Below are 24,752 nucleotides of genomic sequence, written 5' to 3'. Positions count from 1 at the left end.
TTTTATAACGGAAGTGAAACAGGCTTGGAAGGAAGAATTTACCTGTAATCACGCTCAGATTTCAACCTAGATTTTTTTTTTTTAAATTCAAGCTCATCATTCTACTTAGCCACATCTCAATCATAAGAATAGAATTGTTAATAACAGTTTGTTGTTCCTGCTGATAATAGAAATCGAGCTCATATCACCTACTCTGGGCTGTTGTGTCATCAGTGAGTAATATGGCATACATTGTACGCATTTTATATGAAAACGTACAATTTTTTTGAAATACATTTAATACTCATTCACAGATTTACATTGACACCCACTCACGGAGGCCTAGGCGATGAAGGAAATGCCAAAGAGAAGGACTGTGTCAGTAAGTCCTAGGTTATGGCAGAGTGGTTGGAATATATACGCTGTCCCCAAGGTGAATAACCTGAACGGACTCGTTCTGATATTTTCACTGTGATGTTCAGTGCTTCTTTAGTCACTCCTCATGTTTTTATACTTCAGTTACATGAATTTTCATTCATACTGTAGATTATAAGTAAACGAAATTTACGTTTTGATGCCCCTGCCCACATACAAATTGTAACTGGCTTACTGCTCACCAGCTAACAGTGAGATCTGCTCAGGCTGACCTCCAGGACCCTGCGCGTATCCAGGAGGAAATGCACCTGTGTACGTGTACCTGCGCCACCAGGAGGCCACTGGCATGGGCTTTGAGTCTGGCGCTTCCTAGCTGCATAGCTTTGTTAAAGTTTTTTTTTTGGGGGGGTTTCTTCTTTTTAAAAATCCCTTCTAAGCCTGTCTCCTCATCTGTTAAATTGGAATAATAATACCTATCTCTCAGAGTTACTAAGCAGGTAAAGGGATATTTTGTTGAACGTGCTCAGCGCTCAGAATATGCCGCTTCCTTTTCCACTCTTGGTCTTGGGGGGTAAAAAAAAAAAAAAAAGGCCTACTTCTGCAACAACAGAATGGTTGCTTTGCGTTTTTGCTGTCTTATATTCCCACAGACTTGGGAAGCCATGTAGGGTCAACTAACACATAATTTGAAGAATATGACAAGAAGATCAGAAACTTAGCTTTTCACCTGTGATGGAGAAGTACCATCAACAGGGCTGTCCCATCTGCAGTGCCCTCCAGCCAGGTGTGGAGCAAACGTCCCCGCTGCCCCATGAGGCCGAGGCTGCCCCTGAAGTCAGCATTCTGGTCCTGAGCACGTACATGTGTCTACCAGGTTTAACTTTCAGTTTGGAAGAAACACATCATTTTCACCTGTGTCTTTTGGACTCCTGGCCTGATAGACTATTTTAGAATATTCTTCTAACCCTCCCCCCACCTCCAACTGCTCTAAGTTACAAATGGCCAGATTTCAGTCATCAGGAGAGTAGAATGTATTATTTTTTTGCAGCCTGTCTTACTGGGGGCCGGATTCCAAGGAGGCAGCCGTGTGCTCACAGGCCAGGAGAGCCAGGATTTCAACAGTGTCAACAATCTTTGCTCATCATACCAAAAAAGCAGTGTGTCGTGCCGACTCATTAGCATACAGCCGGCAGTGCTTGCTAACAAAGCAGGCTCTGGGTATCTGCTAGCTTCTCAGCTCACCCTCTTCCTTGACCAAAACGAGGAAAAATAGCTTCAGGCAAGGGTGCTGGCCCTCTCCTGCAGGAAGAAAGCATCACAAGGATACTCAGGAGGAGTGCTTTGAAGTGGTTTTTCAAAGTAATCAGCCTTTGGAGAAAGGACACCATCCATCCTTTGTTTTTCTAATCTGGTTTTAAATCGTTGACAAGCAAATAAACTGCCAGGTTGTCTAGTTAAAGATGATCCAGCCCTGAATCATTTCTGTCATCCCTGTAATAGTTTTGTGTAGTTAGAACGCTGAAAATGAAATCACTACAGAGGCAGAGGTACACACACGCATGCCCTCCTCGCGGGCTGCCTCTCTCGCCCTCTTTTGTTGGGGGGATGGAGGGAAGAAGAAACGTACAAGCAGATGTGCTGCTAGATCTACAGGCTTCTGCCAACCATATGGCATCTTAAAGAAAGATGGTTGGAGCGTCTGGATTAGCAAAGAGTCGGGATGGGAAGCCATGTGTCGTGTTGGTACAGGCAGTTGTCTGAGCTCTCTCTAAATGGCTTCAGGAGATTGTGTAATGGAACAAATGTTCCTGCGAGCCCAGGAACAGCCTTGCCGCTGCTGGAGAGGCAATTGGCCCTCAGGCGGGTACTGCTTCCCTCCCCCCCTCCCCCCTCAGTGTTCTGTATTCTTCTTGTAACGTCGAACTCTGAGATTGACTCAGAACTTTTCAACTTCTAATTACGCTCGTGGGTTCTGCCCACCTCTGGGTCGGCCTGCCTGTTGTCTGTCTCCGATCTGGTAATTAGGAATGCTCTCTCCTGCTCCCTGTCCCTCTGCAGGGCTTCAGGCTCGGCAAAGCCCTTTCTCCGGGAGGCAGCCCAGCAGTGGGGGGGATGTGTCCTCCCACCAGAAGTTTCAGAAACCCCAGCAGATGGAAAATCTTTTCTTTCTCAGTGAGCCCTCTGAGAGTTTTATGTGGTCCCAGGTGGTGAGCACTTGAGAGATGTGTCCCCTTTGCTATATGGGACCCTGTGTGTGGCATTTTAAACTAAATTATACTAATTGTGTACCAGTGGACTCTTTGGACTTTTAGGTCATGCATGCCATTTACTCAGCGATTTGAGACCCCATGATGCCACTCCCCAATGCAAAGTGCAGATGTGAGTTTAATAATTGAGACCCTGTGATCCTGGTAGCACATCGGTGATGTTCCAGACAGAGGGCAAGTGCGCTGACCATTCGTGTGTTGAGAAGCTGAGGCGGAAGGAGCCCTGAGACCTCCCCCAGTGACAGCAAATCTTTCAAGTCTGTTCTCGTAGCCAAGCTCTTTGGACATTTCAGCTACATTTGAGGGCAAGCTGATATTTTTTCCTGCACATACAGTCAATATCTGCAGCTATTGCACATACAGTCAATATCTGCAGCTGCTAGAAAAGTTAGGTCCCCCTGCTCAGTGGGATAGATAACAAACTCCGAGGCTCCAGGTGAATTATAAATGCTGGTTAGCGGAAGGTGAAGCAAGCAGTTGATTCTGTCAAAGAACTGGTCCATTTATCCGACCAAATCATCCAACCAGTTTGAATGCAGCGGCCAGTTGGGTCAGTGGGAGTGGCTGGTCAGTGCTCCTTCGTGCTGCACACCAAGGGGAAAAGGGCACTGGATAGCAAGGCCTCCTGGAGGGTGTTAGTGGCCACCTCCCTTCTCACAGGCAGTGAGCCCACCTTAACAGCCACAGGAGATGGGATCCAATAAGAAAGGCAGCACCTGGGTTAAAAGTGAGTTAGGTGTGGCCAACAGAGGAAATACTAGGGATCTATGTGTCTGCTACAACTTTCATCCAAGGTACTTTGAGCAATGGAAATACATTCTAATTTATTTTGCTGGGTAACCACGGAAAGGCTTCCCCCAAAAAGAGAAATAAGTGAAACCTAGGGCAAGTGTGGCTGGATCCCAGTAGATGAAAAGGGCACAGGGCCTGGAGATCTGAATGTATCTTCAAACTGTAATGTTTATGAACTTGTGGCTGAGACACATGATTTGTACTGTCTTAAACAAAGTCATCTGAGAATCATTTAAAGATTGGTTCCAACTTCTTTCATCAATAACTATTTTCTGCAGGGATAATGATGTCACCCAGAAATTTCAGATAAAGTGCTATTTCATTTTTGTGAATTCTTTATACTGGTATTAAAAAAAAACGATTCCTATTGTATATACATAGGTCAAAGACACGTTCCTTTTTTCTATTTTTTCAGAGCTTGTTTCATTCTGAACACATTGTTAGGGTATTCTTCCTTTGTCTTCCGAATTTGGGGTCTGGAGGGGCAGTGTCTATTGAAAGCATCATTTTGATCATCTACCAGTTGGAAGAAATTACCACTTTAATCCTTTTTACCTTCCAAGTGTACATGGGCTTAAATTTGTCAGCATTAGAATTTCTTGAAACAATGCAATTAAACTGCGACATATTTCCTAACAACCTTAATTAAGACAGTAACTGAAAAATGTAGATTAACAGAAGTTACTGTTTTTATCAACATATTTTTCTCTCTCTTTCCCGCCACTATCACATCCTGCTCCCCCTACCCCTTTTTGCTTTAAATGTCTGATGTCAGTTTCATCCACATGTACATTATGCACATGGCACAGAAGAAACAAAATAAGAAATTCTCTTTTAATTCTGAGCTGCATGCCCAACGGCCACATGTACTGTCTGTTACATGTCTCTCCTTATGAGTTCCCGCTGGGAGTTTCTTTTTAAACGCAAAGTGTTTCTGAAGGAAAGAGTTCAGGTTGGGCAAACTGTGTTAGAAAAATTTCACTGTCTCCTAGCGAAATTAATACACTGATTATTCTGTGGGGGCTCAACCTCCCAGCGTGTGCCACAGTTCAAGAGAGTCTGGGAACTGAAACATGGAGAACTGACAGAGTGAGCAGAGATAAAGGATGGGGGTTTAGAAGTGCAACTAATGGTAACTTTTTTAAGGAACGAGGGGCAATTCAAGTATAAGCAACTGTGTCCTAAAGCAGCACTCAAAACACGTTTATGGAATTAGGAAGTCCTGTTTTGTGGGGCACGTTTAAGGATTGATCATAAACAATCAATTCAGTTATTGGACGAGAATCGGAGAAAATAAAGAAAGGTCATTCCCAGCACCATTTAATTTTCACGTCTCTGAGTTCTTCAGACCTTTGCCAGTTTCAGTTATGTCCCAGGAGAAGCTTAATCACTAACATAGAAATTAAAACGGGTCGAAATAGTTCTCTGTCCTCTCCATTTAGCCAAGATTTTTTTTTTCCTGTTTAATTAAAATTTGAATCCTCCGTGATCATCCACAAACAATGATTAATATTTTTGTTTACAAATAAGAAATTAAAAAAAAAAAAAGAAAAGCACGCGTCACCTTTCTCATCACAAGGAAACCCATTTTTTTTTTTTTTTTCTCACTGCTTCCCTGGGGAAGGAAACTGGGACGCGAGCTCGGAGTTAATGAAGCTTTCACCCATCACCTTCCCTCAACTGCCATCTCGGTTTAATCCTCTCCTCCGGCCAAAGTCCAGAGGCCCCGCGAGCCCCCGCGGAGCCCGGAGCCAGCTGCTCCGCGGCCCGGCCCCACGCGCGGGGCTGCCTCCCGGGGCGGGCTCCCCGCGGGGCAGCGGGGGCCGCAGGGGCGGGCGCGCGTGGGGCTCTGAGCCGCTGCGACCCTCGAGGGGGTGGGACACGCGCTGGGAGGTGTTTGTTCCTGTGATGGGTGGGGTCTTTGGAGGAGCTGGGCAGCGGCCACGGCTCGTCCTGAGCGCGCACAACCGCTCCCAGCTCGTGGACGGGATTTCACTGAAGCACTAAGCCCAAGCCTCGTGTTGGTGGCGTGGGCGGGAAACCTATAAGTACCTGCTGGTTGGCAGTTGCTCTTTTCTAAAGCAGGGAGTTGTCTCTGGGGTGACTAGGATACGGGGCCCTCCTCTGCCCGTGGGTCAGGGGCTGGGAGGATGGCGCTGTCCTGCCCCACACCCCTGGCCATGGTGTAGGCAGCCTGGGCGGAGAGGCTGTCCCCAGCCCTCCCGCTACCCCCCACCCCCCACCCCCGGGCACGCACCCCAGAGCCCCTGATGGCCAGAGCCCCTCACCCCGCTGTTGTAATTGGCTGTCAGGGCAGTTGTTTCCACTGCCGGAGGCCTGCCTTCTCCCATGGCAATCTCCAAGGAGCTGGCAGGAGAGATTAAATGCTGTATGGATGGTGTTAGCATGTCTGAGGCTTTTTTTCTTCTTAAAATCTGGGCACTGTTGCCTGCAGGGGATTCCTAGTCTACACAGCAGATGCTCACCCGGAGTGGGGTCCATGCCTGGGAGCTGTGGTCTGTGCTGTGAGGGGCTGGGGTACAACGGGTAGAGCGCTGAGCCCCCTGCCAGGGGTGCCCCCTGGCGTGACGCCTGTTATCACCCGGAGCAGCCCCAGCAGGGCCTGCCCTCTGTGGCCCCTTGGCCGCTCTTACTCAGGAGACCCTAATTTCAGAAAGACATCTGTTTTGCTCAGTTAGGAACACTGACGGCTCCTGCCTGTAAGAGGAAGGGCCCCTGACGCTCTCTGAGATGACCTGTGGTGACTGTCCCAGCCCTCAGAGTGAACCCCTTCTCCCCGCCATCTCCAGGTCTTGTATTTGGACGGTTTCTGCTGGCAGCACCTACGAGTTGATTGATGACAGAGATGTGGGGCTAGGCTTTCTCATTCCAAAGCAATCTTAATATTTGTTCTTTGTCACCTTCCTCAAGGCCACAGTGGTCTCCTAGGCTACATGGAACATTTTGGTTACTTGAGCCATTTTTTTTTTTTTTTAAAATAGACTAAGGAGGCTTGGAAGCCTAGACTGGTTCTCTTGCCACTTCTTAAAATTCAAAAGCCCAAAGCCCAAACATTAAACAATTGATTTTGTTGGTTCCCTGTCCCCCACGATGGCACGTAACTGGGCAGGATCGGACTCTCCTGCTGTTGGAGCCCACTAGAAACCAAATGAGCCCTCCAGCAGGCCTAAGCACTGCTCTGCCGTGGACCTTCTAGCTAGAAGAGTTATGCCATCATATTATCCCAACACTCATCACCGTGTGGAGGACCCCCTTTTACTAAATGATTTATTACTCTTAGCAAAATTCCTTTGGCTGCAGATTTTATTTCTGAGTCACTCTGTTCAGCTCAATTGGTCGCCTTCAGTTACCGTGGCAACCAGCAGATGGGGTTCTTTGACAAGGGTCAGCGGGGAGGCTGCCTCCATATAGACGGCAGAGGAGCTAAATAAAAAGCTTGCAGCACTGACAGTTCTGTAGTGGATGGCCAGGAGTCGTTATCAAATTACTTGCATTAAAACCTAATTAAGATGTGTGCAGGTAAGTGCACTGCAGTGATTGAATCTGGTGACTTAGCTGCCATGGGCTCCCTCTTATTCCATCACATCTCTGTGACCAATTTGACTACCTCAGGGATGATCAAACATGAAGGAAACAGAGGGAAACCTCACTACGGTGCAGAACCTGACGTCCTCCAGGACCACTCCCAAGGGGTCTCGGCCCTGGGAACACCAGGAGGCCGTCCTTAGAACAGAATCTGCCTGAAAACACCACCCCATGCTGCAAAAAACCCAGCAGGCGTCTGGGCAAGACCCCCATGCGTCCTGATAGTTCCATGTCCTCTTCTAAGAGTGTGGCTGCTTTCATGGCAGCTAGCACTCATCAAAATAAAATGGGTCTTTTAATTGTTGCAGATGACAGGGTACTAAATAGATGTGACAACTAAATGCAAAGGATCTTTTCTGGAAGGAAGAAGAGGGACGTTATTAGGTCAACTGACAAAACTGGAATTCAGTAAGTTAGATGAAGGTATCATAGCAATGTTAAAGTTACTGTGGCAACTTTATATATTTGATACATAAATGTATGAACTTTATGTAGTTGAGAGTATATTATGGGCATATGACCGTATCTTTATCATTAGGAAATAAACACTGAGGCCTGAGAGCAAAGGATAACAGTGTACACAATGCATTGTCAAATGATTCAGAAAAAAATATGTGTGTACGTACAAATAAACAAACATTGGAGAGAGAATGAATAAAAAATGGGGCAAAACAATAACAATATGTGAATTTGGATAAAGGGTATGTGGGTATTCTTGGTACTATCCTTGCAACTTTTTATAAGTGTGAAATTACTTCCAAATAAACAGTTTTGAAAAAAGAGGGTGCTTACATTTAGGTAGGGTATGGTGATGAGAGGCAGTGTGTTTTTTTCTGCAAGTGCTTCTAAATGGCCTTGAGCCAGATGTGGCCTGGATTCTACTCTGCAAAGATTGTGATTTTCAGCAGTTTTCATTCCTCTGCCCTATATTTCTTTACACGGGGCGGGGGGATGGGAGGGTGCTGCCCTCACCACTGCTCTACTTTTGCTTTAAAAAGAGCTGGTTAAAGGTAGCTGAGGCTTGAGGCAAATGCTCTCCTAGGTTCTTCAGGAAACCTTGAGATTCTTGACCTGCCAGCGCCTGTCCCTGCTGTTCCGTGGTACCAGGCTCCTTTATTCATGCCCAGCCCTCCCAGGCCAGACAGCACTGGCACTTGAAGATTACAGGTAGCGCCATGCAGCAGATGTTCCCACATGAGCTGAGGTAAAACTGCCTGCTTTCCAGTGGAAGCTCTGATTTAAGCAGTGGATCTGAGAGCCCCGGTGACACTGGGGGAGGCTTCAGGGTGCTGTCCCTGTGCACTGGCAGCCTGTTCCCTGAGGGCGCTGCAGCTAGGGGAGCCGACCAGCTCCAAGTCTCTCAAGGTGATCTTTGGGGTTTCCGGCCTCCCTCCCGTTTCTCCATCTTTCCTGCTAACACCTGTCTGCAGACCAGGTCCAGATCCAGTCCGCAAACTCATCAGTGATGATAGGAGACAGAAACGGAGAGTGTTTAGACATTTTTATAACAATTGGTGAAAACAGCATTTTATTGTATTTCACAAAACTCAGTCGGCAATAGAGTGGAAGTTCAAAAAGAACAAAAAAACAGAACCAAACTTATTCTCTTTAATGAGCTAGTGGAAAAGCACTTGTCTGGAGAATTTCCTTCTTTTTCCCACATCCTTAGGCCTCAGAAAATGATTCTGTGTCAGCCGTTTCCCAGGAAGTTGGCCATTGTGTTACCTTTGTCCAGGTCCTTGCCTGAAATCCTTAATTTTACATATGGACTAGAAGTCAGGCGTTTTTAAAAAAGGATTTTAAAATGCTGCAAAGAGCACTGGATTTAGAGTCAAGAGACATGGGTTCCAATCCTAGATTTACCACAGACAGGATGTGTGACCTTGGGCAAGTCATTTGTACTCTCTGGGCCTCAGGTTCACCATAAAGGGCTGCACTGAATGACCTCCGAGGTGCCTCTCAGCTCTAACACGATGGCCCTGCTCTACTTCCACAGGCAGCCAAGGCTGATTGGAAATTTGAGAGAATGGAAAATTAAAGGGGTAGAACAAGAACGTAAATTCTCTTTATTGGAAATGTAAATTCACCCCAGAATCGCATGATCCTTATAGAGTGAATTACTTCTATTGAAGTCATGATGGAATAGGATGGCTTTGGGCAAATGAAATCTAAATGGCAAACCAGCCATTGAAACTGCCTTAATTTTCTAAGTGAGGGTAACTGGCTGGAATGTGTACCAGATCCCTAGTCACGTGGCTTCTTCGTGCTGATTCTGTGTGACCACATTAACGAGGGTATTGGAACAAAGTACACAACTTTAAATTAATATGGCTTATTCACCCAAATTAATTACCAAGAGCAGTAATTACGGTAATTGGGTTTTCAAACTTCAACTTGGACGCCTAGGTGTATTGTTATGAGGAGAGAGCTGACAGTATTTGAAGGCAGGAACATGGTAAAATTCTGTAATCACAGTATTGTACAGGTTTGGAGCTGAAAGATAAGTTAGTCATCCTCTAACCCAGAGGCTGGCAAACTTGTTCTCTAAAGGGTCAAGTAATAAATGTGTTAGGCTCTGTGTGTGGCCATATGTTCTCTGTCGCAGCCACTCAACTCTGCCGTAAGACTACGAAAGCCACCACAGAGTATGCTCAAAGGAGCAAGCATGGCTGGGTTTCAATGAAAGTTTACTTAGGGGCACTGAAAGCTGAATTTCATACAATATTCACATCACAAAAATATTCTTCTTCTTTCCATTTTTTCCCAATCATTTCAAAAATGTAAGAACCATCCTTATCTCACAGTAGACCAGGCTGGGTCTGGTATGTGGTGTGAAGTGTGCTGAGCCCAGCACCAGCTTACCCTCTCATTTCACGCGTGAGGAAACTGTGATTCAGCGATTACCTGATTTGCTTAACTTTTCATGACTGACTCCAGAACTTTGGAGTAGATTGGAATAGTTTTCACGTAGGCAGTTGGCTGTTTTGGTGATCAGAATTGGAGCCACACACACACAAAAATTCTCCAGAAGAACTCGTTTTGTATGTACGATTAACATTGGGAATTGTACATCAGGGGTTCTTATACTTGAGAATTCACCAGAATCACCCAGAGGACTTATTGAAACATGCACCGCTGGGCCCCCGCCCACAGTTTCTGCTTCTGTTTTGGGAGTGTGGTCTTCTCGTCTCAGCTTTAGAAATGAAGAAGCTGACGTTAGAGAGATCCAGCCTCTTGTCCAAGTAAAGTAGGTGATTTGTGGTGAGATTTTGCAGCCATGTCTCCTGGTTCCTAGTTCAACACTCATTCATCTGTCCTAGGATTCTTTTCATGAAGAGCCAAATTTCAATGGCGTAGTTGACATTATTTAATTTATACATTATGCTCTTTCAGGAACAAAGTTGTTATATATTAAGGCATCCCGATGCTATTGATGAAATTCCAGGTCTTATATCTGGTGTAAATATTGTCCTTTGGCGAGGGGTTCACTCATTCGGACACATAATCCAGCATGGTCTAAGTGGCAGGCTCCTTGCTGAATGCCGAACAAGGGCCCGCTCCCATCCTTGAGAAACCCACAGCTCCTGGGAGAGGCAAAGTAGGTGTGGGTGGGAGCACAGGGGGGATGGGAGGATAGGATGGGCTGCAAAGGGTTCAGAAGGTTCAGGGACTGATGTACAGAACTGGGAGGCCGGGCTATGTTTACGGAGAGGAAGGAGGCAAGGAAGTGGGAGATAGGTGACTGGGGATCCCCCTCCCATGCAAGAGGGACGCAGAGGGAGGAGTGTGCCATAGTGGCTTGGTAAGCTCCACCCCTCCTAGCTGTCTGAGCCTGGGAAAACGTCTAACTCCTCTGGGTCTTGCTTTTCTCGTGTAAGGAATGGTGCAGATGATAATAATGCAGACGACAGTAACTCCTACCATTCGGTATTGTTGGGATTAAATCACTTAATGAATATGAAGTGCTTACAATGCTCCCTGGCCCATAGTACACGCTCAGTAAATATTAGAGCATTCTACTGGGAGTAGCAGAGAACGGAGTGCCTATTTTACAGTGGGAATATTTGCACCTTTTAAATCCATGTGTTGGTTGAAACATGTGCTTCATTTCCATGAGGAGGCCCCCTCTCCCAGGGAAATTGTGGGTCTGAGCATTTTGAGAACACGTATCAAAGAAGGGGAAAGAAAATCTTTACTGTAACCAGAATGACCAAAGGAAAGGTTTCTGATCAGAAAATATTTCAGGACAAAAGACATTTTACCACCCAAAAAACAAACAAACAAACAAAAAAACCCCACTATAGTCTGTATGAAGCTCCCAAGAGCTAAAACTGTTGAGTGAAACTAAAACTTCTAATCCAAACACATATAGGCATGAGGATATGGACCGTCTCTGGAGAAAGAAGGGGTCTGTCCTGGAGACAGACACAGGGAGTGGCCCCGCAGTACGGGGACCAGGTTCACAAGTGTTCATTTGATTATTATACCTCATAACTTATGTATACACTGCATATATTTTGTATGTATCACATACAACATAAAAAAATTTAAATATATGTATTCACTTGCTTTCACAGTATTCATTGCAAACGAGTGTCTGAAGCATAGGACCAGAGCTGGCAGCTTGCACCGCTTCTGTTTTGCATAAGATTCCGCTCAGCTCTATAAAGTTGTTTTGTATTTCACCACTTGCTCCATCTTACTTGAAGTCTTGCATATTAAAAAAACAAGAAATGTTGGTTCTGATCATGCCTGCGGGCTGTGATGGAGAGGACGGCTGTTGGACCAATAGAGATGTGTGGGGCCCAGCACACTGACCAGCCCTTTTCATCGCCTCTACATCCTGGGCTTTAGGAGGACAGGCGTGTTCCCATGGTAACCGCTGCCCCTGCCGCCTGTAATGCCTGGGGAGCCTTTGCTGACCGCTCTACCCAGCATGGGTCCAGCCGCTCTTCTTCCCCAAGAGGCCCCAGTACTGCCCAGCGGTGACTTAAGGAAATGGACCTGTGAGCAGGTGACCCCAGCCTTGGTGCAGAGTGGATGGAAGTGGCCTCCTCGTGAGCTGGCTGACCCTGCTGTGCCCTGTGACAGCAGGGGAGCAGCAGGCACTTCGTGGGCATGGAGGGCCTCCCACCCCAATGGGCTGGGCCTGGCCACAGCTCCCCTGGGCACCATAACAGCGTGATGCAGACGATAAGCCCATCCAGGTGTCTCTGGGAAAGGACAGAGTACCTGCCTATCCCGGACAGGAGATACATGGGAGAGAAGGGTCCCAGTTAGGGATGTGCTCTGAAATGTGATGATTCCATCTCTTTCCCACTGTGAGAAGCACTGTGTGCTTTTCAGGCTGTGGGGGCTCCTTCTTGCAGGAGGGGCCTAAACAGACTCCACCACCGGCCCACCCCATCCTTTAATTACCTCATGCCTTGTAGAGGAAATGGAGCAAAGCGAGGGACCCAAACAACCCACAAATTGCATCCTCTCAGTATGACCATTGTGTTGAGACACTGGCAAGTTTCCAGCCCTGTGAGCACCAAGGGGAGTCTGTTCCCAGCAGAGGGAACCCCCACTGCAAAGGTCACAGATGGGAAGAGCAGAGGGGCGTTTGGGTAGATGGACAGCAGGAGCTTCGGCCACTGGTCCAGGCCTTGCTGGGGTCTGAGAATGGGGTGGAATCATCCAAAGGGTAAGTTGGGGCCTGTGTGTAAACCCTCAGCTTGGCCCTTATGACCCTGCCCCCGCGAGCACCCGCGTCCTTCAAAGCAGCTCCCTGGCCACCACCTTGCCTCCTTCCTCAGCAAACAGACGTGCCCTCCATGGGAGCAGAATATGGGGGCTGCTGAGCAGGAGGTCCCCCAGGCTCAGCTTCAGGGAGGAGGGCCCCAGTCTCTGCCCAGGGCGCCCTCCTGCCTTGGGAAGCCTGTCTGCCAGCACAAGGCTCTCCTACCGTCTGCACCCCTCTTGCTGCCTTCCCCCAGCCAAGCCCCTCTCCAGAATTGCCTCTCCTGCATCAGGCTTCTGCCCCACCTCCGACTGAAAGGACAAGCACATCCGCACCACGTGTCACCGCCAGGCGGCTTGTCACACACATGCCCACTGCTCTCGTTGAACTCCCCTTCTTCCTTAGCTGCAGGTTCTTCTTCTGTCCAGGCTTTCCTCCTACCTCCCGGTCATCTTGCTGGCTCTCTGTCCCCTGTGGGCCTTTAAATGTGGCTATTCCCCAAGACCCTGCCCTGCCTTATTCCCTCTCACAGCACCAGGGGTTCTTAGCCAGTGGTCTGTGGGCCGGAGTGCTGCTCGGATAGCTGTATTTTTAACAAACTTGAAAATCTCTGCCAGGCTTTCCTGGGTGACTCTTGCCCCACGTCCGCAGGTTTGAGCCACAAAGCTGGAGATACAGCTGGACCCTTCCTAGGCCCCAAAACAAGTACCTGCGGGGCGGGGGGATGGCTGGCTGGCTCACAGGTACTTCCATTGGCCCCCGAACCTCTACGCAGGCCTGTCCCTCTCCCATCTTCTCTTTTTTGGTAAATGGCACCATTGCCTGAAAGACAACGTCCACATTTGTTAGTTGGGCTGCAGAGCTCTACTGGATCCCAGCGTCACCCTCTCTGAGCAGCCTGCAGGCTCTGGCTGAGCTGTACTGCACACGTGAAGTTTCTAGACACCAGCACCTTGGCATTGCTGCCTCCCTGTGGGAAGACCCTGGCCTCTGACGCCTGTCAGACCAACACCTATCTATCTTTTCACAACCCTGCTTGTCAGCCGGCTGACTTTGGATTTGTCATTCAACCTGTCTATGCCTCAGTGTCCTTATCCTGAAAGTGGACACAATTATAGTTCCTGCCTTGTGGGATTGTCATAAGCACTACAGAGTTAATAAGTGATAAGTACTTAGCACAGTGCCTGGCACCCAGTAAGCTCTCAATAGATGATGATGATGGTCTATTTCCTGAGCAGATAAACCTTCCTGGACCTCGTACCTGCCCCACTGACCAAACACTTTTATGCCTTCACTTTTATATCCTGTTGCAGTGAAGCAACTTTCAGTTTCCAAGCTCATCTCTCCTAATTGTCTGGGGACCCCCGAGGGCAGGGACCATTTGTAATTCTCAGTGTATTCCCAGTATCCACCTTGGTACTTGACCCAGGAGAGGTGTTTACCAAGGTTTGGTTGGTTTGCTGAATTAACTCAATGAATTAGCCAACCATTAACAAAGGTTAAAAACACCTTGGTACTGCCTACATTTGCCTGCATATTTTACTGCTTACTTCTTGTGTCACTTTGTACAAGTTAATTAAACTTCTCAGCTTCAGTTTTCTCATCTGTAAAATGGGATGCTAGCCCCTACCTCATAGGATTGTAGTGTTTTGTTTTAAGATTTTATTGGGGAAGGGGAACCGGACTTTATGGGAGAACGGTGTGTACTTCCAGGACTTTTTTTACAAGTCAAGTTGTTGTCCTTTCAATCTTAGTTGTAGAGGGCACAGCTCAGCTCCAGGTCCAGTTGCTGTTGTTAGTTGCAGGGGGCGCAGCCCACTATCCCTTGCGGGAGTCTAGGAGTCGAACCAGCAACCTTGCGGTTGAGAGAACGCGCTCCAACCAACTGCGCCATCCGAGAGCTCAGCGGCAGCTCAGCTCAAGGTGCCATGTTCAATCTTAGTTGCAGGGGGTGGAGCCCACCATCCCTTGCGGGACTTGAGGAGTTCAACCGGCAACCTTGTGGTTGAGAGCCCACTGGCCCATGGGGGAATTGAATGGGCAGCCTTCGGAGTTAGGAGTTAGGAGGATGGAGCTCCAACAGCCTGAGCCACCGGGCCGGCCCTGTAGTGAGCTGTTAATCATTTTAGTCGGTGTGGAGGAATAAGCCCAGGGCTCAGTAAGTGTTAGCTCTTGTCAGTGGTGGTCCCTGCCGCTGTGGTTGGCTGCAGACGTGAACTTAGGACAACAAAAATGAGAGCAATAACCACAGTGGAAAATCAAAGACAACTAATGTGTCAGCAACACACCCCAAGAAATATCTTCTCACTGATGGTAATCAAACATCTATGAACAGAGTGTAGGCTGGGGTATGCAGCATTTGGGGAAGTCTGTTTTAAAATTAACTTTTTAATAAAAGAAAGAAAAGAAAGTCTGTTATCCCAATATTCAGAATAGGCCTTGAGAGAGCTGCCACTGAAATATATTTCTTTAGCAAGTCCCTTTTATCTAAAATCTGAGTAGCTTTTTCAGCAAATGTGAGTTTGGGTGTTGTTTTTACCTTTTCTGAGCTTCTTATTGACGTCACTGCTGCACGTGGAGTGACAGAATAGAGGAGGACCCTGAAAAAGGAGGGAGCATGCGCGTATTTTTTAGAGAGAAAACCACTGTTGAGAGGGACTGCTTAAGTGTTCAAGTTGGCTTAAGTTGGGTCAGAGTGAATCTGTCCTTAGCTCTGTTGCCATGAGGCTAGTGAGGGTGTCAGCGTCCCAAAGGGAAGGCAGGATTTTCCCAAGGGGCTCACTCCTCACCTCAGTGCTGCTTCTGCAGGGAAAAGCTTGGGCAGCTGGTGTCCTGCTGTGATGCTGGGCCGGCACCCAGGGACATGATCCAGCGGGTCCAGGAGGGGCCTGCGTGCTGCCTGGTAACTGCTGCAGCGACCCCAGGCCCACAGTTTGCAAACCATCAACTGAGCTTCATCTCAGCTCCGAGGGCTCCACAGGAAGAGAGTCTAGACAGGAACTGTGTAGTGGTGAGCGGGTGCGGCCAGCCCACAGTCAGCTTTCTGTGTTGCGTGAGCAGGCTCTGAGGCAGCGATAGCTCTGGATTGGATAGCCGCCTCTTCTCAGGAGCCCCACAACCCCTGAACCCATCAGTCTGCAGGACCTTTACCCCGAATCCGTCAGGGCACAGAGCAAGGGACCCCATGGAGAATGGCCACGCCCAGCGCCTTCTGACCTATAAGCCTTCACGGGATCATCTAATTATGTCATGATTCTGTTCCATTTGTTTCGAGCAAGCTCGAAGGCAGTGGGCTGCTGCCTCAGTAGCTCTGAGCCTGTGGCTCTCTCCACACCCACAACTTTATTGGAGGAGGAAAGGTACCTAAGGGAGCTCAATTAAAAAAAAAAAGTGCTAATGAGGGTGCTTTTCACCCGATTTAAAAACCAAGCATTAGATTGTCTGCTTCTGAAAGAAACAGGCTGTTCTCATCTCTGCATCTTCAATGGGACGCACTCTAGTGCCGGACAGCAGACTACTGTGCAGGTGAGTGGTGGCTGCCTGCATCTGTCAGGGGGTGGACCTGGGCAGAAAGGCCCCCAGCCTTCCACTCGACCACCAGCCGCTGGCCCAGCCTCTCTGTTGCTCAGGATGTGCTTGCCTCTCCCAGGTGCTCCCTGCCCACGAGGTAGTGCAGGAAAACTTCTCTTTGGTCTGATGCCAGTGGGGTGGTTTTGAGACTGTGCTCTCAGGATAAACGATTTCCAGCTGACATTGTGATGGGCGGCGGTGGGGGCAGATTGGGCTTACTAGAGCTTCAATGCCATGGCTTCACCAGAGGAAACTGCCTTTTTTTTCCTCCAAGATCAGAGGATGGGTAACGGGGACCAGGCGGACATTACTGTCATTGATACAGGACAGAAGCTGGAGGACACTCAGTTGGATGGAACATCCTTGCTGTGTGGTTCTGCCCCAGCCTGACCCGGGGAGCTGGGAGGCTGGGCAGGGCCGACCGCAGCCCAGGCTCGGGGTGCGGGAGCCCATGAGCCGACCTGAACAGGCGCAGGCACAGGAAGGAAGAACCGAGTCGTGCCCTTGGTCCTTAACTCTCCTCCTCCAGAACCAGTAGGAAGCAACAGGCTTGAGGACGTGGCCAACCTGAGCCCTCCTACTGGGGGGCCTGCTCAGTGCCCGCCGCGGGGTCCAGTTTCTTCGCATTTCACTGGTGCAAGTGAGGAACAAACCAGAGGAAGGGGAGGAAAACCCCGGGTGTGACTGAGAACCGGGAGCCCACAGAGTACTCGGAGAAGGGGACAGGTGGGGACGGGAGTGGCAACAAGTGCGCCTTCTGGGGCAGTTTAAACTGAGACACCCGCAAAATCCATCCCTCCGAGGTTGAGAAGGGCAGCAGGGGTAGGAGGTGGGTGCCATCTGGGAAGCCGTTGGCAAGAGAATGTAGGGAGGGCGTGAGTAAAGTACCAGCCTGTTAGGTTTCCCAGAAAGCAGGTCTACCTGTCTCCTGATGCTGCGTCATTCTCAGTAAATGGGCCTGCCCACCCCGAAGGTTCCGGTCTCTGTGCTGGTAGATGTTTATTTGCACTCACAGCCCACCAGAAACACCTGCAGGGGAACTTGAACTTGAAGTGAGGGCAGCCTAAGGCCGGTGTGTGCAGAACTGGCTTCGAGGTCTTTGGCTAGCTAGTGGACACTGAGCCTGGAGTTTGAAATGCACCCTGTGCTTTTCAAATCCTTATCTTGGGAAAATACAAGTTAATTTCACTGTTGGTGCTTTTGGTGGAAAGAACTGTGAGGAAGGACGTAGGACACTTCCAACTTCTTTCCAGAACACTTAGTTCCGGGTAGTTCAACTCTAAATATAATTCAAGCCTATATTTCCACGGGCGTGTGTGCTACCGGCTGTAGGAAGCCGTCTGTGGACAAATGAGGATAATAGTTGGAGTGAATTAGCAAGTCTGGAGAGGAGAGCCCATTAGTAGAATGACAAATTTAGGATCTTTAAAGACATCTGGTCAGCGACGCTGGAGCTTGTGACTGAGAGATTAATAATGGAAAACCCTTAGTCTAGTGTTTCCATCATCCCTCACCCACTTCCCCAGCCAGGGCGGGCGTCTGCTCCGGACGTTTCCAACTGAACAATGGTGGCATTTAGGCCCCTCATCTTTGACCTCTGTGAGTTTAAGTTTTCAGTTTTTTTACTTATTCAACTTACCTGTGTGTTTTCTTTTTCTTTCTTTCTTTTTTTTCTCTTTCTTTCTTTCTTTCTTTCTTTCTTTCTTTCTTTCTTTCTTTCTTTCTTTCTTTCTTTCTTTCTCTCTCTCTCTCTCTCTCTCTCTCTCTCTCTCTCTCTCTCTCTCTTTCTTCTTCTTTTTTTTTTTTTAGGATTTTATTGGGGAAGGGGAACAGGACTTTATTGGGGAACAGTGTGTATGTACTTCCAGGACTTTTCCAAGTCAAGTTGTTGTCCTTTCAATATTAGTTGTGGAGGGCACAGCTCAGCTTTAGGTCCAGTTGCCATTGCTAGTTGCAGGGGGCACAGCCCACTATCCCTTGTGGCAATTGAGGAGTCCAACCAGCAAACTTGTGGTTGAGAGCCCATGCTCCAACTAGTGAGCCATGCGGGAGCTCAGCGGCATCTCATTGACTTCATTCTAGTTGTGGAGGGCACAGCTCACTGGCCCATGTGGGAATCAAACTGGCAGCCCCATTGCCCAGAGCTCACGCTCTAACCAACTGAGCCACCCATCCGCCCTATCTGTGTGTTTTCTGATGACGAAGGCTGCTGATTTCTTTTCCCATTCAACTTAACAAATGTGTTCCAAGGGCCACTGCTAGCGAAGCCTCATACATCGGAATCGCCCTAGACTTACAGCCTGAAGTTCACTGTCAGGCACTCCCCAGATACACCAACAAAGAGACACGGTGAAAGGGCTGAAGTGAGCCATCATCCTTCACTCGGAAGCCCGTTGTTCCCAATTCTCAGGACCCGGGTCTCATTCTGCCATGGATTTTTCTCCAGGTTGAAACAGCTGGACAAGCACAGCCAGGCCACAGCCCAGCAACTGGTGCAGCTGCTCAACAAGCAGAACCAGCTCCTGCTGGAGAGGCAGAGTCTGTCGGAAGAGGTGGGACATCTACGATCCCAGGTACTGTGCAAACCCAGGGCTGGGGTGCAAGACCTCCGGGCGAACTCCCTCGCTGAGGACACACTGGGGTCCGCATGTGGCTGCCTGCAGAGCTGCCTCTTAACTAGAAGAGTGATCACGTTCCTCACCTCATAAGGCAGGAGGGCAAGCCTGAGAACCACTGGGCACAGTGGGGCACCAAGACCTGTGGGCTGCGGGCCTGTCCTCTTTAGAGAGCCACACCGAGAGCTGAGCTGTGTCCGGCAGACACCGCAGCCAGGGGTGCGGGAGGAGGGGTCTGTAGGGGAGAAGTGGGGTGGACTACGGTGCCCAGGAGGCTTTTGCGAGGCTGGCTTTGAACTACCCCTGGATGTTTGAATTGGTTGAGGAACGAGAGGCTCCCAGTGAGGGGAGTCATTGTGACTGGAAGGCAGGAGTCTTGTCCTAAATTAGCTGCCTGACAGCTGAGCTAAGATTTCAGTTCTTGCAGAGAGCCTAGCTGTGTCACATAAATAACATGCAGTGACTCCCTTGACCGTTGAACAAGCCTTCAGGATTGATCAGTCTCCGTTTTACAGATAGGGAAACTGAGGCTCAAACAAGTGTTTATAGCTGGCAGATAGGGACACTGCAATGGAACCTAAATCTCATTCCATGGCTTAGGCTTTCTCTGTTCGGGTTAGACCTGGGGCCATAAGCAGGGATGATGGAGGAAAGACAGGGTCGAGGTGAGTTTGGAATATGGAATAAAACCTTTTTTTTTTTTTTAATTGCTTCTCCTCCTGTCAGAGAGGATGCAGTTTTTGCCCCCGGAAGCAATGTGTTAGCATAATGAGGTGGTGCTGGGCTGCGTGTCCTTAGCCTTTAATTAGGATTGCACCCAGGTGCCCGTGAGTGCCTGGAATGAGTCATGGGAAAACGCATCTGGAATGAACAGGATGAGCACTTGTGTCTCATTGTCCCTTTAAAATGACCACGTGCTGAGTGGGTATCGGGGAGCCATTACCTCCTGAGTGATTTTTCCCATGCAGCCCACCACATCCTTCGCAAAGTACTCATTTGTTCCACAGATAGTAAGTGACCACCCCGCCGCCCCATGCCAGTCACTGGACTAATGCCTGGCGATGGGGACACACCTGTCCTGTCCCCAGTGCCTCTGCAGCTGCTCACAGGGAAGGGATGGTGCACGCTGCCCTCCGTCCGAGCCCTGTCCTCTACACCACAGCCATCCGGACGCTTGTAAGCAGATAAAAGGAACGTGGATTCCACACACCCTGAGGCAGCCTCTCGGGGATCAAGGCCCAGGAGTCCACATTCTAACGCACGGCGTCATGGGCGTAAGGCCTGAGCAAGTCTCTTCTACGCGCAGTTTCCACATCTGCACAGTGGGTGTCATGCCAGCCTAACTCAGGGGCTGCAGGAGCTGTGAAACGAGGACAGCTGTGAGGCGCTCGGCAGGATCTCTTGCTGAAGAAATGTCAGGGTTTTCTTTTCCTCTCTCCTCCTAAAACTTGAGAAGGCCCCGGGAGGAGCCCCTGGAAGGCAGAAGCCAGCTCCGGGGTGGCAGTGCCCACTCCGCTCTCCCCTGCTTCGCAGACACCCTCAGGCACCCCTCCCTCACCTGGGCCGGAACCTGACTGGGCAGGTCCTGTGGGCGGCGTACGTGGTGCCAACCAAAGGTCAGGGCCACTGGGTGGGTCTCCAGGCAGGGGACCGGGCTCCTGCCACGTATGGTGGAGGGACATGACGTGAGTAAGCCGGGAACTACTGAGGAGCGGATTGTGGGGTGTCTTCTCCACAAGCTCCAAGCACATGGCGGTTCCCTCTCAGCTCTGGGTCAGATCATTCTCATTTGGGGTTTGCCTTTTAACTCCCCATCTGCCTACCTTACAGCCCAGTCAGATCTTACCCTGGACCGTTTCAGCCTCTTCCAGGGCTGAAAAAAAATCTGATAATTACCACATGGATTGCAAAATTTTCATGAAATACAAGTAAAACCAAAAAAACCCAAACCTCAGAAAACCCTCAGAAAAACGAGCAGGCCTTTCTTCCTTTGCCTGAAGCGACATAAATGATTGGACCATCCTCTGCTCTCTGATATGGGCCAATCTGGCTCATCTCTAAAGGGGTCTTTCAGATGCACATGTTACATTTGGAGTTATTTTAGTATGAACACAACAAAATAAGTTTGGTCGAGCAACTGTTGGCTTTCAGTAGCAAATACTAGTGTTCAAAGAGGAGGCAGGGACCCAGGTTTGCAAGCTCTCTGCTGATTGCTTGAACCAAAGGCCTGTTCTTCCCACCCAACCTGGCGTCAGACCTACTTCAGCCATGGGATAAACTTGAATTGTGAGCTTAGCTCACAATGAGCCCTTGCTGTGGGTAGGGCTGTTTATCCCGCAGGTATTTCAGAGGACACGGCCTCCTGAGGGTTCTAGAGTGATCAGCCACACTCCTGGTTTCCCTGGTTCGTCGTGGTTGAGGGATGTTTCACCTGCAGGCCTCCATGTTCTCAGCCTGGATGAATTAAGCAGAGTCACTGAATTTTGCATGTCAAACTCTAAAAAGCTCTGTCTACCTAATACCCAAAGGAGAATGGATATTTTCTGGCCTGGGCACCTGCTTGGAAGCTGAGTCACATCCCTTTCATGTGTTCCTGTGAACCCAGCCTGTGCCCTGAAGCAGGTGACAAGGCTTGGGGCTGGCCTGTGGCCTCTGACAGGAAGCATCGAGCCCATTTAGAAGGCTTTATTCTCCTAAATTGTCTCTGCTTAAATTCTGAAACATGTACAACATGTCTGGCAGAGGGAGCTGGTCATCGCTGTAACTATGCCACAGTGATATTTTTGGCCGTGAGAATTCCCATTTTGCCCTTAAAAGCTGCTGGGGTGAGAGCCACTCTGGTGAGAGCAGGCCAACCCCGGGCCTGACCCCGTGGTCATTGCTCAGGGCGCTGACCACTAAGCTCGTCTCCTTTTTTGACTTGTTCTTAGTTTAAGACTAAAAAACAATGGCTTTATGAATCTCCTGCCTCACTCGTGAGATGGTGCCCTAGTCCTTGTGGAGAGACGGAGACATGAAGCACTAACCCGGCCTTACTCTAGTCTTACTCGACTCCCCTGCCTCTGTCTGCAGGGCCAGTGTCTTTGTGTGGGGGCTCCCTTGAGCAGCAGCTGGGAGGCACCCCAGCAGGGGGAGCACAGGACTGGTGGCCAGGGTCCCCGGGGAGGTCAGGAGAGGCCTGGCAGCTGGGAGTCAGGTCAGGGGTCTGTGACCCAGCGCCTGGGGCTCTAACATCTGGCCGGGAAGGGTGGTGCCAGCTGGTGAGGGAATTAGTGTCTTCCTTGGGGAAAATGGCATCTGGGAGATGAAAAAGAACGGAAATTATCTGTCTACTTAGAGGACTGGTTTATACATCAATCTGATTTCGTTTATGTGTTTATTTGGCGATGAATATGGTTTCAGCTGATTTGCGTTTTCTGATAGCCACCGTTTCAACAGGCTGTTTGGTCCCGTCACATGTTCAGTCTGGGGACGGTTCCTTTTTAGTCCCTTCAGATGATTCACTTCTACGGTTTAAAAAACAGCATCTGAAACTGACTTACCAGTGATTAATCTGTTGGCCCTATGACTTTTGAGCATTTTTGGCAGTGAATGTACTTTCTAATTTGATTTAAACTTGTGTGCGGATCCAGCAGCCATATGTGATTATGTTCAAAATCATGGACATCGTCTCCTTGCGCCAAAGGACTCGTGGAAAAGAGCTGCAAACCACAAGAAACAAAGACGCAGAAGATGACCAAGGGAGGAAAGGCCTGCATGTGACCTGGAGCGAAGGGAAGAAGGTGGCTTCAGAAACAGGGACTCAAAGTGCCCTGTGGGGCTGGGAGCCAGTGGAGGGGGAGCTCCTGCACGCCAGGCCTGCAGCTGCCCAAGGTGGGTCTTAGAGGTGCTGCAGGGTGTTTGGGTTCCTCCCCGAACCCTGGGGCCTTCGCTCAGCTGACATAGGAGTTTCTGCGAAGTCAGTTACCTGGAAGACAGATGGTGAAATAGAACAGGAAATACATTGAATAAAATAAATTAAAAAGCGTCCTCCTGAACCAAGATTTTTTGGAAAGAATTCCAAATAGAGGAAAACAAACAATTTGATTTCAACCAAATTGTTGTTTTTTTGTTTTTATCCTGATTTTCACCCGAATTGTCAGTCTCAAAAATAAACACTGATACATTCCCAGAAAATATTTTTCAAATAAAAACTGACTCTGTTAAAGTTTGCCCTGATTCTTTCAAAACTGTGTACAAGACACTGTCAACCAAAGTGACTTGCATATTTTTTTAAATAAACTTGAACATATGCAGCTAAAATGCCATTAACTCCCCGTTGCCTGAGTGTTTTTAAAGAATGACATAAGACCTCTAGCGCTGCGTTTCTAACATATGGGTCTTCCGACCTCAGAGAAACTTCCCAAGCAACTGAAAGAGCATGGTTTGACTTGTTTTTTAACTGAAGGTCCTGTGCGTAATTATTATTGAAAAGCATACACGGCTTCATTTAAGCCAAACTTGCTCTTCCCTTAACAGTTCACTTTGTCCAAGAGTGAATAATTTCAGAAGAAGACTCATGGAAGAAAAATAAACTGGAATTTTATATCGCTTCAGATACATTTGCTGCACTTATTGCTTCCCGAGTCAGACATTGCATTTTGCAATATAAATTCACAATCAAGATTTTAAAGGGAGCTAAATATTTTAATCCAATTAGACAAGTGAACAAAACACTGAATATTACATGTAGTGTAGATAAGTGGTTCTTGCCTTTAAAAGACTGTAATTCCGTTACATTACAACCCCAAATGTCAATGTTGTCTTTATTTTTAACGCTTTCAAACATGAGGCAGCCAGAGGCTCGCTCCACTCTCTGCTGTTGGTGACACTGTCTGTCCTTTGGGAATTCTTAAAATCTATTTACTATGGAAACATGGTTCATGTAAAACACAGACACCTGCCCATGTGCAGAGGAGCTCCGATGACTTCTGGGATTCAAGAAAGCTGGAAGATTACACACTTGGGCTCCCGCGAGTTGCAGAGGGAACTCTGCTTGAGTGAGCTCTGGGGAGGAGAGGTGGCAGCAGATGCCAGCCCTGGGTGTGGGTGTCCTCTCACTCTGACCCCTCCCGTCGGGGCACTGGGTTCCCTGCCTCCGTTCAAGGCACAGCCCCAGGTCCAGTCCCAAGTCTCAGGTCCCAAGATGCTGTTTTCCTGCCTCTACCTTTTCACTGTTCTGGCTTCTACAGTGCTTTTCTTTGTTTGGAGCCCAGAGGCAGCCAATCTGGGCCAGGAGTCTGGGGAACACGGGACTTTGAACTCCAGCTGCCACAGGGTCTTCATCGTCCACGGCCCAGCCGGCAGCTGGGAGGGAAGAGTGAATAGCTGGGGCCTGTGCCCTTGCCGTGAACTCCTGCCCGCCCTGCAGCTGGCAACAGCCCGATTCCAAGAAAGGCTGTGCCCAGAGCAGGTGAGGGGCTCAGCCAGAGTTTCCGTCTCGTGGGGTCACAGGACTAGACTGGCTCAGAGGCATGGACCCCAAGCCCTACTGTGGGTGGGGAAGGACTGCCTTCTCACAGGTGTGGACTGCTGGGCAGCGAAGGACTGGCTCACAGGTGTGGACCCCACGCCCTGCCCTGGGTGGGGAAGGACTGGCTCACAGGTGTGGACCCCACGCCCTGCCCTGGGTGGGGAAGGACTGGCTCACAGGTGTGGACCCCACGCCCTGCAGTGGGCGGGGAAAGACTGGCTCACAGGTCAGCAGTCCCATCCGAAGGCCACGCTTCCACGGGTTCTCTAGAGGGCTGGTGTGGGCACCTGCCTCCTGAATACGTCGGTGACCAC

The 24,752-nt window shown here is 49.0% G+C and overlaps 1 protein-coding gene across 4 annotated transcripts in view; it reads left to right on the top strand.

Moving 5' to 3' along the window:
* SDCCAG8 (SHH signaling and ciliogenesis regulator SDCCAG8) overlaps positions 1-24,752 on the top strand; it is a 207,046-nt gene that overhangs the window by 178,292 nt on the left and 4,002 nt on the right. For 2 of the 4 annotated variants that reach the window (XR_013992668.1, XM_081039284.1), the window contains one exon: positions 18,758-18,884. Coding sequence is in view for 2 of the 4 variants with exons in the window: in XM_081039284.1 (XP_080895410.1) it covers positions 18,758-18,884 (127 nt within the window). In the remaining 2 variants the exon portion in view is untranslated. Of the gene's footprint in view, positions 1-18,757; positions 19,136-19,933; positions 22,800-24,752 lie in introns of those variants that run through there. The other 2 variants (XR_013992667.1, XM_081039283.1) reach the window with 2 other exon arrangements.

The sequence above is a fragment of the Rhinolophus hipposideros genome (assembly GCF_964194185.1).
Source record: "Rhinolophus hipposideros genome assembly, chromosome: 26".
NCBI lineage: Eukaryota > Metazoa > Chordata > Mammalia > Chiroptera > Rhinolophidae > Rhinolophus > Rhinolophus hipposideros.
Note: the sequence above shows the minus strand (reverse complement) of the source record. Positions and strands in the feature narration are given on the sequence as shown.